Source organism: Diutina rugosa, assembly GCF_008704595.1.
Source record: "Diutina rugosa strain CBS 613 chromosome Unknown scaffold33_size146325, whole genome shotgun sequence".
NCBI classification, from domain to species: domain Eukaryota; kingdom Fungi; phylum Ascomycota; class Pichiomycetes; order Serinales; family Debaryomycetaceae; genus Diutina; species Diutina rugosa.
Window position 1 is genome coordinate 1 of NW_022995180.1, and position 19,145 is coordinate 19,145.

At 51.6% G+C, this 19,145-nt stretch overlaps 11 protein-coding genes across 11 annotated transcripts; 6 read left to right on the plus strand and 5 right to left on the minus strand. All coding sequences in view use genetic code 12, as the record gives it.

Moving 5' to 3' along the window:
* Positions 1-346: 346 nt before the first annotated feature.
* HET1 (Het1p) lies at positions 347-934 on the plus strand (the record flags this gene model as incomplete). Its single annotated transcript, XM_034157298.1, has 1 exon — positions 347-934. One exon carries the CDS (start codon positions 347-349, stop codon positions 932-934), a length of 588 nt encoding a protein of 195 aa, XP_034010722.1.
* Positions 935-1,029: 95 nt separating this feature from the next.
* DIURU_004427 (uncharacterized protein) lies at positions 1,030-1,431 on the minus strand (the record flags this gene model as incomplete). Its single annotated transcript, XM_034157299.1, has 1 exon — positions 1,030-1,431. The coding sequence occupies one exon, from the start codon at positions 1,429-1,431 to the stop codon at positions 1,030-1,032; it is 402 nt and encodes a 133-aa protein (XP_034010723.1).
* A 634-nt stretch (positions 1,432-2,065) lies between these two features.
* On the plus strand, positions 2,066-3,496 carry DIURU_004428 (uncharacterized protein; the record flags this gene model as incomplete). Its single annotated transcript, XM_034157300.1, has 1 exon — positions 2,066-3,496. One exon carries the CDS (start codon positions 2,066-2,068, stop codon positions 3,494-3,496), a length of 1,431 nt encoding a protein of 476 aa, XP_034010724.1.
* Positions 3,497-4,241: 745 nt separating this feature from the next.
* DIURU_004429 (uncharacterized protein) lies at positions 4,242-5,804 on the plus strand (the record flags this gene model as incomplete). The annotated part of the gene is made up of 1 exon (XM_034157301.1): positions 4,242-5,804. One exon carries the CDS (start codon positions 4,242-4,244, stop codon positions 5,802-5,804), a length of 1,563 nt encoding a protein of 520 aa, XP_034010725.1.
* Positions 5,805-7,637: 1,833 nt separating this feature from the next.
* PGA25 (Pga25p) lies at positions 7,638-10,847 on the plus strand (the record flags this gene model as incomplete). The annotated part of the gene is made up of 1 exon (XM_034157303.1): positions 7,638-10,847. The coding sequence occupies one exon, from the start codon at positions 7,638-7,640 to the stop codon at positions 10,845-10,847; it is 3,210 nt and encodes a 1,069-aa protein (XP_034010726.1).
* Positions 10,848-11,123: 276 nt separating this feature from the next.
* DIURU_004431 (RNA recognition motif domain-containing protein) lies at positions 11,124-12,134 on the minus strand (the record flags this gene model as incomplete). The annotated part of the gene is made up of 1 exon (XM_034157304.1): positions 11,124-12,134. One exon carries the CDS (start codon positions 12,132-12,134, stop codon positions 11,124-11,126), a length of 1,011 nt encoding a protein of 336 aa, XP_034010727.1.
* Positions 12,135-13,251: 1,117 nt separating this feature from the next.
* Positions 13,252-14,457, plus strand: SPP1 (Spp1p; the record flags this gene model as incomplete). The annotated part of the gene is made up of 1 exon (XM_034157305.1): positions 13,252-14,457. One exon carries the CDS (start codon positions 13,252-13,254, stop codon positions 14,455-14,457), a length of 1,206 nt encoding a protein of 401 aa, XP_034010728.1.
* Positions 14,458-14,632: 175 nt separating this feature from the next.
* Positions 14,633-15,415, plus strand: POP4 (RNase P/RNase MRP complex subunit; the record flags this gene model as incomplete). Its single annotated transcript, XM_034157306.1, has 1 exon — positions 14,633-15,415. The coding sequence occupies one exon, from the start codon at positions 14,633-14,635 to the stop codon at positions 15,413-15,415; it is 783 nt and encodes a 260-aa protein (XP_034010729.1).
* A 48-nt stretch (positions 15,416-15,463) lies between these two features.
* On the minus strand, positions 15,464-16,153 carry VPS51 (Vps51p; the record flags this gene model as incomplete). Its single annotated transcript, XM_034157307.1, has 1 exon — positions 15,464-16,153. The coding sequence occupies one exon, from the start codon at positions 16,151-16,153 to the stop codon at positions 15,464-15,466; it is 690 nt and encodes a 229-aa protein (XP_034010730.1).
* Positions 16,154-16,803: 650 nt separating this feature from the next.
* On the minus strand, positions 16,804-17,754 carry DIURU_004435 (DNA-directed RNA polymerase III subunit; the record flags this gene model as incomplete). The annotated part of the gene is made up of 1 exon (XM_034157308.1): positions 16,804-17,754. One exon carries the CDS (start codon positions 17,752-17,754, stop codon positions 16,804-16,806), a length of 951 nt encoding a protein of 316 aa, XP_034010731.1.
* A 389-nt stretch (positions 17,755-18,143) lies between these two features.
* Positions 18,144-19,112, minus strand: DIURU_004436 (uncharacterized protein; the record flags this gene model as incomplete). Its single annotated transcript, XM_034157309.1, has 1 exon — positions 18,144-19,112. The coding sequence occupies one exon, from the start codon at positions 19,110-19,112 to the stop codon at positions 18,144-18,146; it is 969 nt and encodes a 322-aa protein (XP_034010732.1).
* Positions 19,113-19,145: the final 33 nt, after the last annotated feature.

Sequence of the window (19,145 nt, forward strand, 5' to 3'; positions counted from 1 at the left end):
TTTCTTAGATAGGGTTACGTAATCATCACTATACACGACTATCGACTACCTTCTTCCCTCACAAAATACAATATACGAGCAAGGTTGTCCTTCACAACGCTAGCTAAGTGAATGATGAGACGCGTCTTACAGGACCAGTATTTGAAGGAAATCAATATTTGAAGTGATGAATAGTTACCTTAGACGGTGATCATTGATGCACAAATCACCGTTTGCCCGATATAGATCGATCTTCCGCAATAGGCTTGCAATCTGTGGTAGTGACCACCTCCCTCTTATGAGCCCGGGGACGCGCACCCTTTTTGCACGCGGGTTCCGTTTGACGTGTTCGCTCACCTTACCCCAAATGTCCACTTTCTTCGACGAAATCAAGCTGTACTCCACCGTCCCCGTGGCCGACGAGCAGATCCTGACCGCGGAGTTCGTCGAGGCGTCCCGCGGGCTCGTCAAGTTGTTCGACTTGCTCGGGTCGACGGCGTTCTCCCCCGTGACCTCCGACATGAACGGCAACATCGAAAAGGTGTCGAAAAAGATGCTTGCCGACCCCAAGGCCAACACTCTTCAAGGGTTGATTCTCAGTGAAGTTACTGAGAAAAAGAAGACCGCCACCCAGGGGCTTTTGTGGTTGTGCCGCGGGTTGCAATTCACCGCCCAGGCGATGAGAGAGGCCGTCGACAACCCCAGCATCGAGTTGACCAAGGCGTTCACCGACGCCTACCTGAAGACGTTGTCGAAGTACCACGGGATGTTGGTGAAGCCGATCTTCAAGTTGGCGATGAACGCGTGCCCTTACCGCAAGGACTTCTTCGAGAAGTTGGGGGCGGACCAGGCTAAAGTCAACGCCCAGTTGCTCGAGTGGTTGGAGGCGTTGGAAAAGATCATTGCCATCATCTTCGCCTTCTTTGAACTGGGCAACTACGGCAAGGGGTTGTAGAGAGCACGTGCGCGAGAGGCCCCGTGACACACACATTTTTCCATGGTTTATAGACATTATAAGTACACACACATCTGGTGAATATCTTCAGTAATTTACTTCGACACGGGGACGGGACCACTGTCGCCCGCATCGTCGTCTTCACCGATCAGCTGGGTCGCCTGCATGAGCTCATACAACTGGTGCACCTGTTCCGGCAGCATTTTGTCGAAGTCGTGCTTCAGCATCTTCCCCTGGGCCCACTCACCAGTGTCAAGCTGGCGGAGGTAGTCCTGCCACTGAGTAAGGAAACCAACTATATACAACGGGTTGTCGGTGTCCTTGTGCAGCTTGAACTCGGCCTTGACGTACAGGTCGCCCAAGTAGCGCATATCGGGCGGGAGCTGCTTAGCGTGGGCTCTGAGGATGCGACGGTAGAGCTGGAGTGGCGGTAATAGCGGCGGAGTGTCGCGTACGGGCCGCCGGGGCCGCACAAGTAAAGTGAGCGACGGTCTCATCGGTGGTGCAACTGGGGCGCACACCCTCGCACAAATAGGGAGGCGAGGGAGTGATCAAAAATAGGGAGACATAAACGATATAAACTAGAATGATGATTCAATGACAGAGTCGATTGAATGGAAAGAAATCTAAATCTGTATAATTCTATTTTACATGGTGACATTCGTAAAAGAAAATGAGTAGTTCGCTATCATGGATAGATTACTTACTGTGAGCGGCTTTGACTCATTTTGTGTAGCCCAACTATTGTTTGTGTGAAGTCGAAGCCACATGTTCGTTAATTGAATTTGAACTTACCCGTTAGAATGCAATTGATTTCTGATATAAACCTAGGTATCTCATAATCGATTTACTCGAATCCTCAAATCATCAACCCATTTCAGGGCAAGTCATCACGGTTGCGATCATAACAAATGTGAGAAATATCAGAGAAACCCACCAACAATACCACCCAAAACGCGTAAAATATGATCAAAAAACACCACACCACATCCCCATTCTCTACAGATTATTAGTATTAGCTCTTTTTTGGTTTTAACCCTCCCAATACTCCTGGATCGCTGGTTGCCCCAGACAGGGCTCGTTCGCACCCCGCCAATGTTTACCGAACGTCACCGCACCTCCCACCAAACGATGACGGGCTTCTTGACGGAATACGACCGCTTCCAGTTGCGGAAAGTGCAGGTGCCGGACAACATCAAGGTCCCCCGCATTGCCCCGAGGCTGGTCGAGTGGTTCGCCGCCTTGGAGCGCCAGCTCGCCGACGAGGCCACCGACGCCGACCGCCGGCTGAAGTTGAACGAATTCTTCCCCATCAACCGCAAACTCGACTTCCGCCAGAACCTCTTGATGATCAAGCGCCGGTCGCTTCAGGTGGGGAACCCGCTCCGGGCCCTCGAGCTGTGGGAGAAGTTTTACTGGAACGGCAACCGCGACCCCGACGATTTCCGCCTTAAAACGATCAATCACGCCGTGCGTTGTCTTGTCGCTGGCGAATACGACCGCCACTTGTTTGTCCACATTGCCAAAAAGCTGTTGGGCGATAAATACATCGTGGTTCGGATTAAACCCTTAGATGAGCTCTTTGAAGTGTTTGACGAAGTCGAGGCAGTGTACGACGCCTGGGCTCGCATCCGCCTGGGCCTACGGTACTCCAGAGTGAAAGTGTTGAGACGCCACTACAACCGGGTGTACACTTACGGTAAAGCGCTCGGGGTGTTGCGGTCAGCGGCGAGAGAAGAGGCTCGCGACTTATACCGCTCGGTGTTGAAGGACGATTTGCGGATGCGGAAAGAAGAGCTGGCGGCTCGGGCCCAGGTTAAACGCCAATTGCAACAAGAAGTGCCTCAAGAGCTCGCCGAAGAGGAACAGGTGATGCGTGAATTGGCGGAATTGGGTGAGGATGAAGATTACGACGAGGACGACGTCATCGACGACTACGAAGTGGTGGAAATTGACGACGAAGAAGAAATCGTAATTGAAGAAGAAGAAGGGGATGAAGATGTGGTTTACGAATTCAAGCAGGAAGTCAATGTCAAATTGAAAGAAGATATTGTGGTTGAGGAAATTCTCGACGACGACGACGAAGATATCGTAATGAATGATGTCGATGCAGCCAACGAAAAGGAAATTAACCAAGCCATTGATGCCGCCCTCGAAAAGCCTACAATTACTGGTGACGACGATTATGCCGAAGAAGACTTTAACGACGACGTCGAGTCCGACGATTCTCTTGCCAACGTCTCCACGAGACCGGAATCATACATCAAGCGGCCGAAGCAACAACCGTCGCTGGAGGCGAAGAAAGAGAAGAAGGAAAAGAAACAGCCAAAGGTGAAAAAGGAGTTCAAGGTGAAGAAAGACAAAAAGGAAAAGAAAGAGCCTAAGCTGAAGAAGGAAAAGAAGGAGAAGAAAGAGCCAAAAGTGAAGAAGGAGACCAAGAACCAGCTGAACAATCTGACTGGCCAACTGCGGATACCTGCCAATCTCAAGATGGACTTGGTGGGGATGGAAGACGAGACCGTCGACCTCACCAGCCCCCGCCGCACTCGACGCCACCGGTAAGCCCTCGCTAAGGGGTTTTAGTTTAGCAGTAGTATATTTCTACGTGAGTTTTAATGACACTATTTTCGTTTTGTACGTTTTGCAGCCGTAACACTTCTAATTAAGGAAACCTTACCCCGCGTTCGCCAACCTGAAACCGTACGCCGCATCCTGCACATAAACACAAACGTCCGGCCGAGGGTCAAATTGCTAGTTGGAGTGCCTTTATGTCCGTATTTATACGACAAACAAAACGGTGGATAAATTAGCGCTAAATGGGCTTATTAGGCTTAAAGAAGAATATCACGTGACTCGCTACCATCACCATAATCACCCCACATAATCTGATATCATTTTATCACCATTAGCGTGTAGTTAGGGTAGTGTTTGTGATGGGGCCACCCTCGATGAAATCGTCGTGAAAGTGAATCTAAACAATGCCAGGGCTCGTAGTCCGCGCACAGAAACGGTCACAGCAACACATTCCCCGGCGCCAAATAGGCGAAATTAACGAGGAAATAGGGCTTTGATACTACTTTACCACCATTTTAAACGTTATAAAAAGCCATTCGGTTGCTAATAACCTCAAATTTGTACGTAGTTCACCTCATTTCTCGCTTGTTCCGCTTACTGTTGAGGCTGCTGGGTGCGCACACAGCTCTTTCCTCATTAGGATACAAGTCCCAATTTAGTAAAAAGTAACCCCACAACGAGCGATGTATATAACCACACAATCACGCTCCGGCGCCGTCATCACAACCCGACCATGAAGCTTTCCCTCCCCAATACCGTGGCGCTCGTGGTGGCGATGGCGCTGACCGCCCGCGCCGCCGCCGACGCCAACGTCGACTTGTCGCAAGTGTTCAACGAGCTCGCCAACGCCGGGGTCATCACCCAGGTCCAGGAGGCCTACGAAGCCAACAAAGACGCCATCCACAACGTGCTTGGCCAGGTGGACACCTCGAAGCTCATGGCGCAGCTCCAACAGCTGGGCGTGGGCGCCCAGGTGATGAACTTGGTGATGCTGCTGGGCGGCTTAGGCCTGTTGTTGGCGCTTGTCAACGGCGGCAACAACAACAACAACGACAAGCGCGAGGCTAACCCCTTGGGCGACATGATGCAACAGATGATGATCCAGGGGATGATGGGGCTGATGTTTGGCGGCGCCGCCAAGCGCGACGCCAACGCCGATGCTGGCGCCGGCAACGACCTCGTCAACTCGATCGTCGATCTGGTCCTCGGCAACTTGAACAAGCGCGACGCTGGCGCCGACGCTGGCTCTGCCGACGACTTGGTCAACCTGTTGATGGACTCGGTGCTCGGCAGCTTGAACAAGCGCGAAGGCGACGCCGACGCTAACCCCATCGGCGACTTGTTGAACAACTTGTTTGCCGGTGTTGGTACTACTACTGAGTCGACTAAGCGCGACGAGGTCCCTGAAGAACCTAAAGCCGAAGCTAAGAAAGCCAAGACGGAAGCCAAGAAGGAAGAAGCCAAGGCTGACGACGAAGACATCTTCGCTCAGTTGGGCGTGTCGCTGACTGCCGTGGCGGAAAAGCCTCAAGCTACCGAAGCTCCTGCTGCTGCTAACAAGCTCAACGACTTGTTCCCCGAGTTGTTCGCCGGCGCCCCGCAAAACGTCAACTCGACGCTCTTGAACGACTTGTTCGGCGACTTGCTTGCCGGCAACCTGAGCGATGCGCCGCTGGCGGATTTTTTTTTTGAGCAATTGTTAGACCTGATCTTCTACGACGCCGACGGCCACTTGGTGGCGCGTGACGGGTCGTCGTTGCTCGACGAGATCCTTTCCCTCGTCGGCGAAGTGCTCCAGCTGCTTTTCGCCCACGCCGGTGACTGGATCGGCGAGCTTTTGCAAGACTTGTTTGGTGGTTCGCTGGGCGGCTCGCTGTCTCTGGGCGACATCTCGTTTGGCTCGCTCGTCGGGGGCATTTTCGAACTGATCATCGACTCGTTGCTCGGCGGAGGCCTGTCGCTGCTGTCGCTGCTGTCGCTGCTGTCGCTGCTGTCGCTGCTGGGCCTGTCGTCGCTGCTGCTGTCGTCGCTGCTGCTGCAACTGCTGGCCAACAAGGGCCTGGTGTTCTCGCTGGGCTCGGGTCTGGGCTCGGGGCTGGGCCTGGCCAAGAAGTGCTGCTGCCTGCCCAAGTTCAAGGCCAAGCGCATGCAACAGAAGCGGATGTTGAAGAAGTTGGTGCAGGCCAAGGTCGAGCACAACTTGAGCAAGCGCCTGTCGCTTGTGGCCAAGCGGGACATGTTGCGCAAGCGCATGTTCGACGACATGTTGATGAAGCGCATGGCGGCGCAATTGTAGTATTACTAGCATTAATGACCACCCAGATAAATATACATTAATACCTGAACCACCACTACAACAAGTAGACATAAAACTTGAAGTTGCTTCACCACCAGTCAGGGTATGGATATTTGAACGTCACAACATTCAAGCAACATGGGTCAATCTAGACCACGGAAACGCCTAAGGTATAGAAATTATACTTGATAACAGTGTCAAGTGCTAAAGCTCTATCACAGGCAAACACTACGTCGTGGCAGGTGGTCTCGGTATTGTTCGTAATTACACCGTGAAACCTATTTTTGAACGTTTATGCCGGCAGGTCGCTTCGACCGTCTAAGGATCGCCCAGGATCGCCCCCCCCATTTACGCGAAGGAAAGCAAACCTTGGCTCGTATCTTCGCCCGGGTCTCGAATTATACACGAGCGCCGAGGGCTCGAAATACCCCTTAATAAGGAAATTATCATATGGGACGGTACAGCATTTTGTGTACAAAATTGTAAGCGCTCGGGCTGCGAATATGGCAAGGTGATATTCCGATGCTATAATTGTATTTCCTTGTCAATACAACCGAGAAGGGACGCCGAGACCTTCGCAATAGCACTGTCAATAAGTGGTAGTGTTCGATGAGCTCCTTAATTTCATATACTTTGGGTATCACTAGTTCAATTTGGGCTCGTAGGAGCTAAGATTACGAGGGCAACTAAAAACCCAATTTATTCGGTGGTAGTAACCCGGGGCCCGACCTAAATTTAATTGACGACAATAGACACGGTATAGTGGTCCCACAACCCCAGCGATTGGCGCGTCATCAGCTAGGCTTTTAGAGACATCACCCGCTTAAGGGAACGACACTGAAAGCCGGGGTCGAAGCCTCCGTCCGGATTAGTGCAATAGATAAACGTGCTGCCCCTTAGGGCTCCCTTTGCGGTGTACGAACTGCCGACCCCTTTGCGAGGGCTCTCAATCGCACTAAGCCATTACCCGTTTCGATGAAGCGTATACAACCAAACGCAAACACTCAGACAATTACAGAATTTGAGTTGTCGAGAGTGGAATAGTTAAAGCTAAGGGATTTATAGTTGGAATGTCCTAGTTGTACACGCTGCTGCATGGTGGTGTCCTGGTAAATGATCGTTGCGGCATCCGTTCACCGGGCGACCCGAGGATAAGGTTAGCCAGAAGCGCCCCATGGGCTCTACCGCATGACGTTGCTAGCCAGTGTGCAGATGGCGCCAAGACTAGATCTACCAGCGACAATAGCGCGCTAGCCGAGACGTCGCAAGGGTAAACTAGGGTTAACTTAGAGTTCACCCCGTACACTGCCGTTTTCAGTAATTTCGCACTGCAGCGAGGTACAGCGAACGTGCGTCGCGCATTAGTCGTGGGGTAGCGTTCGCACCCAGTTAAAGAAATTTTCCTCGCACCCAGAATTACCCCAATCGTCAATAGCTTTTGGCCTAGGAGCTATTATTAACTCAGCAGTGAAATATGGCAAATAGGGGTTGATACAAGCACATCGTTTGATGGTAGATAATTCTGATACTAGCAATTGTAATACTGTCGGCAAATTGACTGCCATTGGTGTGGTTTCTGGCGAATTGCAAGTGTGAATTGTCTGAGCCTTTCGCGGTGTTGATGGTGGACGACTCTCGGTCCTACACATAGCGACACTACTCAATTGGGCAGATGGTCATGACCACGGGCACATAACGTTTACCCAAAGGAGCAGGATGGACGACGACGGTGATATATAGGTAGCTTCAGCCCCGATTCACGTCGTTTTCGTTGTCTATCACCGGTGCACTAGTATGCGTGTCCAAAGCATCGCCTCATCCACGTTGGTGGCCATGGCCGCCGTGGTGGCGGCCGCAAACCCGGAAAAACGCGGGTTCCTCGATGGCCTCTTTGGTAAGGCCGCCGAGCCCGCGGTAGCGCCTGCTCCCGACACTGCCGCCGCTCCCGCGGCTGCTCCCGCCACCGACACTCCCGCCGGTGTTGCGGCTGACGCCTCTGTTGGGATTGCCGTCAACGCTGCTGTCCAACCGGCTGGTACCTCTAATACTGCCATCGAGGGTCCCCAGCCCACGGTGACGGAGGTTCCTCCCGGGGCCACGACTCCCCCGACCCCGGCGCCTCCTCAGACGCAGAACACTTTGCTTGAGTTCGTCACTCCTGCCGACAACTCGACCCTGCTCCAAAATCCCTTGGCTGCTGCTTTGTCCGACCTTCTGTCGTCGTCGTCGTCGTCGTCGTCGTCGTCGGAACTGTCGTCAGAACTGTCTACTGAGACCTCTTCCGACGCCACTTCCGACGCCACTACCGATGCCTCGAGCGCGCCTACCACTACGAGCACGCGTAACTTCCTCGACGACTTGTTTGGCACCGACCTGTCGAGCTCGGAACTGAGCCTGGAACTGTCGAGCTCTGAGCTGTCGTCGGCTTCCGAGCTGTCGAGCTCTGGGCTGTCTTCGTCGTCTGAGCTGTCTTCGTCCTCGGAACTGTCTTCGTCGAAACTGTCTTCTTCGTCGAAACTGTCTTCTTCGTCAGAACTGTCGAGCTCCGAGCTGTCTTCGTCCTCGGAAGAAGATGAATACTGCGACGAGTCGCTGACGGACTCGTCGGACCTCCTCCCGACATCGGACCTCCTCCCGACGTCGGACTCGCTTCCGTCGTTGGACCCGCTCCCCACCGACTTGTCGTCGTTGGACGTCCTCCCCACTTCTGACCCGCTTCCTACGGCTACGTCGCAGCTGGCTCTGCCAACTAGCAACTGGATCGACAACTTGTTCCCTTCTGTCGGCACCGACACCGCCAGCTCCTCGGACGCCGTCATCAACCTGTCGAGCGTCCCCATCGAGCTGCCGTCGCAAACCGGCGGCTCCGGCAACATCTTCAGCGACTTGTTCCCTCCCACAAACTCGTCGCTGCTGATCGTGACCAGTGGCTCCAACACCGACTTGTTGCCCACCAGCGACTTGTTGCCCACTAGCAACTTGTTGCCCACTAGCGGCGGCAACCTGACTTCGTCGTCCTCGGAAGAAGACGAGTACTGCGACGAGCTGCTGACCGATCACATCATCGACTTGCTGCTGGACTCCATTGTCCTCCCCACTCTGAACCCCATTGTCCTCCCCACTCTGGACTCTCTCCCGACCGACTCGGAATTACTGGTTCCTACCCCCTCGGGCTCTCTGGACATCGTCATTCCCTTCCCCACTGGCGGCAACTCGTCGGTCTCTCTGGACATCGTCAATCCCTTCCCCACTGGCGGCAACTCGTCGGTCTCTGGTATCCCGCTTCCTACTTCAATCTCCGGGATCCCTATCCCCTCGGGTAACTCGCTGGGCCTGGGCATTTTTGAATCCACTGGTAGCGAAGAAGACGAATACTGCGACGAATCGTCTACTAGCGGTGAACCCACTGGCAGCCCCCTCACCGAGGTGCCTCTGCTTACTACCACCGGCCCTCCTCCCAAATCGCTGCCTCTGGGCACCGTGGCGGAAGAGACCGGCAACGAGGAAGTGACTCTGCTGCCTATTCCCATCCCCTCGGGCTCCGGCATTCACTCCGTCCCCACCGAGGGTTCTCTGGACAAGGGCGTGGTGGATGCTACCTCTGACGAAGAAGAAGAATACTGCGAAGAAACCACTGTTCCTCCCCAACCGACTAACGGCGGTAACGGCGGTAACCCTAAACCTACGAATGGCGGTAACGGTGGCAACCCTCAACCTACCAATGGTGGCAACGGCGGTAACCCTCAACCTACCAACGGTGGCAACGGCTCGCCTCAACCCACTAACGGCGGTAACAGCGGTAACAACGGTAACGTCGATGGTGGTTCCGATGAAGAAGACTGTCCTGAAGTCACTATCATCACCACGTCGTACTGGACTACCACTACTACCATCTACTGCGACAACCAAGGGTGCCACAACCGTCCCATTGTCACCATCTACACCACCACCTGTCCCATTGACCAGTTGCCTCCTCAAGTTACCGGTGGCCTGAACAACGGTGGTGGTTCTTCGAACAACAACGGCGGTGGTCTGTGGTGGGGCCAAGGCGACCAGGGCTCGGAAGAAGACTGCGAAGACTACACTGTCCCTGGTCCCGCTCCCACAAACGGTGGCTCTGGCTCTTCTAACAACGGTGGCTCCGGCTCTGGCTCTAACTGGGGTTCTGGCTCTGGTTCTGGCTCAGGCGACAAGAGCCCCGGCAACGGTGGCAGCAGCAACGGTGGCAGCAGCAACGGTGGTAGCGGCAACAGCGGCTGGAACTGGGGTGGTCAATCTGACGACTGCGAAGACGTCACCACCGGCAACGGTGGCTCCTCGGACACTTGCGAGCTCGACTGTGACTGCACTGAAGAAGACGACAACAACTCGGGCTGGCCCTTCGGTGGCGGCAACGACGACGAGGACTGCGACCCCGGTTGTGTGTGTGATGAAGAACAACAGCAAGGCGGCGGCAGCTCTAGTGGTGGTAGCCATGGTTCTAACGGTGGCAGCACTGACGAATGTGACGACGAAGACGAAGACGACACTGGCTCCTCGTTTGGTCACTACGGCAACAACACCATCAAGACCAACTCTTCCAAGACGGCTACTAAGGCTGAACCTACTTCGCTGACTCGGATCCACATTGGCAACTCCAGTGTTACTGACTCCGAACTGGACTTGCTTATCCCCACTTCGTTGCTGGTGAGCTTGACTTCGGGCTCTGCCTCCGCCTCCGACCTTGCCTCCGAGCTCTCGCTGGTAATTGAACTGGCTAGCTTGCTGGCTACTGAATCTGCTGACGTTTCTACCAGCGCTCCCATCTCTGAATTGCTCGAGCCCTCAAACACGCTCAAATCGGACTCAGTGATCTCCACCTCGCTGGTGGCTGACTTGACTGACTTGACCAATGGCACGCAATTGGTCGCTAAAGATCTTGACGTCGATGCCGTGGTAGAACGCTCGGCGCCGCTGGTGGCCCCGCAGCCTGAAAACGGGGCACGTAAGACGGTGATGTCCACTTTGGCCGTCGTCGCCTGGGGGGTGGTGTTGTTGATGTAATCGCAGGGCGATTACCTAGCATTGTATATTATACCAAGTTTGCAACTAATACAGTATCAAGATAATAATCAACTTGTAGAGATGAACAGTAACAAAAAAACAAGAAAAATATAATAGGTTGTTGTTTAGTCCAAGTTCAAAGTTAAAAGAGCGACGAAGCAAAAAGAGGTCCTACCCGGATTCGAACCGGGGTTGTTCGGATCAAAACCGAAAGTGATAACCACTACACTATAGAACCGAATCTGGCGTTTGAAACAAGTAGCTGTTTTCTCAAGACTAAAAACTGCGTGATGGGGTCGCGTGTTCCGCGTTCAATGGCTTTATTTGGACCAGTTTAGGCGCCTGATGAACGTTGTGGTTATAATGAGGGTACGGCTTGGGGTATATGTACGTCACTGGAGGCCCCCCTTGCCACCCAAAAGATCTCACCACCTTACCCTTGGGGTACTTTATGGGGTGCTGGTCGTAGTGAACCCATAATGGTCGACCCATAAACTGCTTACCGTTAAGCATCACAATCATTTCCGCCGCTTCAGTTTCGTCGCCCAAGTCTATCACTACGAAACCTCGGGTACATGCCGGTTCACTTGCTAAGTGGCTGTTCAGCCATTGGTCTTTCACAGGAATCTCGATGTTGTTAATCGTGGGAACAAACTCAATGCCGTATGTCTTCACCATAAAGTCTTTCAACTGAGAGAACTTGCTGTCGTATGGGAGATTCCCAATAAACACACGGTGCGTGCTAGCCTTGCTAGCCCAATCCGGCTTGGGATTCACCACAATCGGTGCAGCGTCAACAGAGTTCATTGAAGCGTCAGTAGTTGGAGGCGGAATAAATCTAGCATCGATGGTGTGGTTGTTGAGCATCAACCCATTGAAGCAGCGTACCAAGCACACAGCAACATTCACATCAGATACCGACACAATACACGCCCCGTCATGAGTACCATCTCCGGGCACCACATCAAGATTTATGTGGGTGTGTGGAGGAAGGTTTACTTTGACGTTCAGTACAATCAACTTGCGAATGTCGTCCACACTGTACAAAGGCAAGTTAGAAAGCAAAATCGAGTAGAAGGTACCCGTCAAGCTCAGCGACCCGAGCCGCTTGATCCCTGTAAGTACGACCTGAATTGTGGGAGGCTCTTCACGAGCGTTGTGGTCATCGTTTACCTCCACATTGTTGACAGATTCGCGCAGGCCATCACTGAACTCCTGGAAGTTCACCCACTCGTCATCCATGTGGAGCATCGGTTGCTGATTCAGTTTGGTGACGTATTGATTCATCAAGAGCACGATAACAGAGGTTTTATTATCATAGGAGGGGTTAAGCGACACCCAGAGAAGACGGCGTTTTCTGTCGGATGTCAAATTTCAGGTGACGTAAACTACAGCTCTCTGTCAAAAATCTTGGTGCTTGGCAGAACGGCTAGAACTGCAGTTACTTAAGAAGTATACTTTCGGTGTAGGCTCCGTCATCAATGCTTATGCGCACGAAGCTTAATAGATTTTGAGTTTGCAGTAGTTCATCTACTTTGCATAGACCATGTGTCTTGGCGTGACCATGAACAGACACAACTAGACACCACCGTTATCAAGAGCCAATGAAATGTATCGATTGAACGTCCATGATACCGACATGCCCGTTCTACTGTGACGCTCAGCTCGATCAAACGCCACTGTGGAACCTTCCACGCATGCTCCAGTCATGCTCATGACTCCTTGCATGCTTGATCTCGAACACTCCTTGACTCTCGTCAACCTTCTCTCAGGTTCCATTGACTTCCGGAGTGAGCTCTTCACAACTCCGACTCTCAAGGTCGACATTTCGTATAAGCGCAAATGGTTTAGTGGTAAAATCCAACGTTGCCATCGTTGGGCCCCCGGTTCGATTCCGGGTTTGCGCAGCTTTCTTTTTGCTTTATTCAATGCTGCAATTTTGTCGTTTGAACCCATATTTGATGGAACAGTGTCGACTCTTTCAGTTTCTCCACGTTGAGGTTTTGATCTGATAGAGTTGGTAACATTGTACTTGTGATGACCGTGTCGACCAATGAGAGGTTTCTGATGATCGAATGAAATGCATCTTTGTTTTGTTTCAAACTCTATAGCGTTGATCAGAAGTATCGCTGGTTCGATGAGCTAGATTACTGCGTTACTGCGTAGACATTAGTTCACACAAAATAAGTGAAAGTTTCGATTGTCAAGGCAATAAATCCTAACTAATTCATGATAGAATAGATTGGCGACACCCTGGTAGCTTGAATTAGACCCATCGAAATGTGTGGAAATCACATAAGCCGAACGCCATTTTGGATATCACGGTGTCACACGTCGAGAGGAACGCGACTGGAACTTTTGAGCATCATCGCGTGCGGCGTCAACCTCCCCACACACACCGGCAATGACAATAGATGAGGAGTACGCCCGCTACCAGGCGGCTCCGAAATTCAATCAATACGGCGAAGAGCTCTATTGTATATGTCGCAAACCTGATAAAGGACAGCTCATGATCTGTTGTGACGGGTGCGAGAACTGGTTCCACTTTCGGTGTCTCCACCTCAAGAACGAATGGCAGCTGCTAGTCCACAAGTTCTATTGTCAATTTTGTGAGCATAGAGGGGTCGGAGTGAGCAAATGGAAACGTAAGTGCCGGCTCAGTTGGTGCTTCAACCCCGTGGTTGACTCAAAGTACTGCTCCAAAGAACATGGGCTCATTTACATACGTGAAGCCTTGGAGCAGCTGGCAGATATCAAGAAAATCGTGAATCTGGTAGAGTCGTACGAGCACTTGACTAAGCTTGGCCAAAACTTACCTGAACCTCCTGCAGTTATCGCATACCACCAAGGTGACTTATCTCAGCTTCCCCCTGACCTCGCTGATGAACTCTCAAATATATCAAAACAAATCACAAAACTTACGTCCGAGCAGGAATCAATAAAGGCAGAGGTGCTGCAGTACAATCGCATCAAAGACGCGATCAAGCTGTACAACGAAGCACACAAAGTGAAAGGGAAGAAAAGCGATATCTGTGGTTACAACCGCGACGAAACAGAGATTGTTGATGAGGAAGGACAACTCAAGGTCGATTCAGTTTGTCTTAATGATCGCAGGCGATGCATTCACAATGGCTGGCTTGGCCTTTTGTTCGATGAAGCTTACGTGCTGCTGGAGCGTAAGGCTGAAACTAAAAGGAAACTAGAGAACGAAGTGACCCAAAAGCTCCAGCAGTATCTGGTAAGCATATACGAGAATGAGGGAGTCATACCCGAAACCACTAAGAAGGAATCAAATGGTGATATCGTGATGGCCGATGCCAACACTGAAGTTGAAGGTAAAGCCGACGGTAAAGCTGAAGATATCAAATCAAATAATACAGGGGCTGAGCCTGAAAAGCCAGTGGAGTCTCAACCAAGTGATAACAATGACTCTGCGCCTATGGATATTGATGATAAGCCTGAGGATAAAGAGGATCAGGCTACTAATGGAGAGACGATTGCTAACCAACTGCCACAAACTAATACCGAGTTGAAGTCCGAAGCATCTCCAGAGGATGAGAGATCGGACGGAGCCACGCAGAAACCGTCGATCGCTAATCTACTCAGTTGATACCCTTTATAGAATCCTATCTAATTCAAGAGACACTTAATAGGAAAGAAATTCCAGCATTATTAATAAGTCCTCTATAGAAGTTTAGCTTAATTAAGTTCAATCAGTATTCTTTCATAATTCATTTACAACCCTCTATCGCGACGCTCATCGCGGTGATCAGCGGGCCTGCGTGATGCTGAGTGAAAATGAGCTCGAGCGGCATCTTCTTAGCCGAAGCTATGAGGATCCCGAGGAGATTGAGGATCTTCTAGATAACCGGTATTCCCACCATGGGTCTCAGAAACCCGTGCTCGTGTTTGGAGGGCTCCAGACTCGAGGGGCTACTGAAGCCGTCTCCATCCACAAAATTGGCGACAAACAAGCCAAAAAACGTCGGGTCAATGCCCGAACGCTGGTGAAACTGTACATTACTCGAACCTTGGCTGCCCAGCTGCGATTGTGTCGCCTGCTTCAGCGAGACCAGCCCGTGGACGTGGCGACATTGAGGAAGTACAAGATCCCCACTTTTGAGGAGTTTCTACCGATGAATAACTTATGGCAAGGATACGCTAGTGATTTAATCAAGGAGAATGGCAAATATAACGAAAGCATGGCGCTTCAACGACTTCTGCTGGCCGATTTCCATGGGTGTTTGCTTTCCGTCACCAAAGCGGCTAACCCCGAACTCGTGGGGGTCCGAGGGATTGTTGTATGGGATTCCCAACATCTGTTTGTGATGGTGGTGCCTCGAGGAGCTGATGCTAAACCATGGAGTCTGGAAAGTGACCTGTTTAGCCGCCTGGAGCGGGTAGGCGGGTTGCGAATGATCCCCAAGAAGGGGACGATATTTGAGTTGGACGTGTTGAATAAGGACGTCGAGGTGTACTCGTTTGTCATTTACGGGTCACGCTTTGAAGTACGCCTGGTGGAACGCCTGGGACGTAAGTTTAAACCCCATTCTGTCGACGACTTGTAAAATAGTGAATTAGTTATTAAATGCTATAGTATTACAGAGGGTAACAGCTCAATTGGGAATTACCTTGTCGCGTCCATCGAGGCGTTTAGAGAGCTGTGAAAGTTCATAGCGAAGCACATCGCTTTTGGCTTGCAAACTACCAACGGCATCAGCGAGCTCCTTGTCTTCCTTATAAGCCAATAATGCCAGAATGTCATCAGCCAACTCCTGGTTGGGTTCAACTTCCTCGGCAATGGCCACCACACTGGCACGGGCCTCGCTTTGGCTGACATTATCGGCGACGTCTCCAAACGGTTTTCCAAGGATAGGTGACGCGTTTACAAACTGCTGGAGACTAGCAAACGTGCGGTCCATGTATCCGTCGTCGACCTCGGCATTATCTAACGTCACCAGAAGATCGTTTTGCCGCTTGGTCAGGGGTTTCTCAAGCGTGGCTAGTGTCTGGCTTAATTTGATAAGCTCGTAGTAATTGTCGTAGATGATGCTCTTCTTCTGACTCTCCTGGCTGTTGAGACGACCGGCGATGCGATTTCGAGTGGCCAATATCTCCTGGATGGGCTTGGTTTTGACGAAAGTGTCGATATCGTCTATGGTAGGTATCGGGTCAGGGTCGGGGTCAGGGGTCAGTTCGGCCACCACCGACTCGCTCAGCAGCTCCTTCTTGTCGATGTTATAAAATTCTTGGAGGGCTCTTCGGCGCAGAGTCTTTTTCTGGGGCGGGGGCGACGGCTCTGTCATGGCGTATGTGTATGTGTATAGTATGCGTGGTTAACAACCGGGGATTCAAGAGCATGTGCAGGCAAGACACCATGGAGAAGACTTCATTATTATTGAAGAAATAAGTAAAAAGAGAGTAAATGAAAAGGAGTAATCCGAGACTGAGACAATACTATTATGTTTAATAAACCTCAAGATGAGTTTCGAGTGCCGTTTCTATATTTAGTCTGTTAGCGGCCCCTATTCTAAATATCCTCATTACTGTAGTTAACTCTATCTCAAAAGCAGAGCACGGTCACCTGAAACACAACCTAACTACCTCTATCATTTTTATTCGAAATTTCACTCTACAACTGCTCTATCTTGTCATCGCCAAGTACTGTCCAGATCACTTTTGCGGCACTCCGCCACATAAGCCATCTTAGGCCGGTGATCCCTACCCCACACCCCACGCCACCAATGCTCACCCCTCTGACGGCGCCGATGACGCTCAACCTCCACTCGACGGTGCTAGTCGCCGTCAGCTGTGCTGCTCTCGTGCTGGTGGTGCGTCTCATCGAGGCCACCGTCACCTCGGCCTTCTGGCTCGCCGCGGTGTATTTCTGCTACCAAATCCCCAATACCAAACGTTATTATAGCATTAATATATGACTGAGGCTCCTCGCTGTAGCCTAGCTGTGGACCCATGAATCTAAATACACCGTGTCTTCGGGCTCGCCCACGGGTTCGGCGTTGTACCATTCAAAAATCAGGAATGGCCGCCCCAAAAGCTCGTCTTTAAACTGCTGGTCAACACGATCCAGGTACTGTTCGTCTTGCCACTGTTTGCCGAACCCGGCTTCCCGCACCAGCTGCCAGGTAGCTCTAAACTTCTCATCTTCGTGCTTTACCGGTTCCAATTTATCATCAAATACAAGCACATCACACAAATCACGGATATCACTCTTCAGCAAATCGATGTTGGTGACGCGGTTATCGCGAATGAAGCTCATAATGTCGTCGAGGGGCACCACCAGGTCCGCCATCAGGGTCTGGAACATATTAGTCGACGCCAGCGGCTTTTGAAACGCTTGTGGGAACGACCGCAGAGCTACGTACCGCCAGATTAACAGCAAAAGGGAATCAATAAACTCAGTATCGAGTTCAGAGTCAGTAAACCACGGCCCACCAGTGACATCAGTCAGCGGCTGTAAATTGTACAACATGTAGATCTTTCGTGTCGGGTGCTTTACCAGCTTTACCAGCTTGATATACCGTTGACTTTCCAACAGTTTAAGACATTTGTTGACGATGTGTTGGTGCAAATTGGTCTTGGCCTTTAACGTCTTGGTCCAGATCCCTTCACGCCCCAGCGCTTCGATGTGCTGATACACCATGGCGTCGTCTCCCGTCATGTTCTTGATCTTGCTGGCTTCCAGGGTCAGGATCGCCTGGAACTTGAGTTCATCGCCCTGTTTGATCAACTTGACGAGGGAGTTGTTGACCAACTCCTGGGAGATCTGGAGCAACTCGAGGTCGCTCAGCACGTGGATCAAGTGCTTGAGCTCCTGGGTGGTGAAGAGCGTCGAGCTCGCCAGCTCCGACATCCGCTCGTGGAGCCGCTGGGCATTTTCGGAAAGCATGATCGTAGCGCTGCCAAACACCCTTTGGTACGTGCGCGATGAGTGCGATAAGCTCCACCATCGAGGGGAAGAAATGGCAGAGTTGGAGAGGAAAAAATGATTGAATCTGATCAATAAATAACTCAGTCTTCTGTTAGATACTTAACGTAACTTCAAACTTGTCTTGGTGAGTGGTTAACACTTAAGTAGGGAGTAACTCTGATCTCATCACCTCATCAACTAGGTGTATTTCATCTCTAAATTCCTATCCGTCATATTCCATTACTTTATATATATTAATTCCTTAAATTACTATCCGAATTGATCCAATAAATTACAATGTACTCGGCCACCTGTCCATCCTCTTCACATTGATGGACAGTGACCTATATTACAGGTATGCGATTTTCTCACAAAAAGTCGTTAACATCATCATAGGCGGGGAAGTCGTCGACGTCGCCGTCGGTGCTTGCCAAGCTCAGCTCGTCGTCCAGCCACCGGCGCTTGCGGCGGTAGCGTGCCGGTACTCTTTCGGGGTCGTCTAGTCTGCGTTGTTTATCATCGTCGCCAGCACGGTTCCACCGCTGGTTAAGCTGCTGAATCAACTTATTCTTCAGGGTAAGCAGTTGGAGCACTGGCTGTTTTAAATAGGTGCGTTTGCCCAGATCCAGCACTGCGGTAGTGATGAACTTAGTCTCGATGGGTGACGTCACCCCAAGCTCTACTTGGAGGTCCTTGGAGTGGATGAGCTTGCGTTTCATCAACAGCTGCTGGATGGTGTGTTTTGTTTGTGCCTTGGTGCGCTTTTTCACCGCTAACGGGGGGAGCATGGCGTCATCCGCCCCACTAAACAGCAGCCGCCTCAGCGGGGTTTCAGCTGTCGCAAGGGCAATGGGCAGCGTCACCCGGTCTCGGCGAGGGCCCGTGGTATCGAAAAGAGCCAGCAGGGTCGGTTTGGTGGCCACATCGTTGAATACGGGGGAACTGGTATAAGGGTTACCGAGACTACCCCATTTGGGAGTTATCACGGGTCGCTTAAGTCTCAGCGGCGTCTCTAGCTCCAGATCATCGTCAGAGAAGAATAGTTGGACAGGTAATTCCCGTAGCGGGTCGCGAGCGCCGCCATTAGCGTCGTCAGTGGGAGTTTGGTCGGTGCCAGTAAATCGTTTGTTTGAGGCACTATTCTCGGTAGTGGGTGGTGGTTCCGGGAGTGTAGGAGCCACTGTCAGCTGGAGAAACAGTTGTGAGGCTTGGGGCGCCGGTATCGGCGGGTTAGCACCGCCCAAGCTGGCTAAGCTCGTCAACAGGTTATTACGCGTTAGCCGGACGTCTTCCAGCACGATCAGGTTACGTGGCAGTCCTAGCAGCACCACCAGCATCAGGCGATGGTTTTTCGGCGTGGGCGCTAGCGG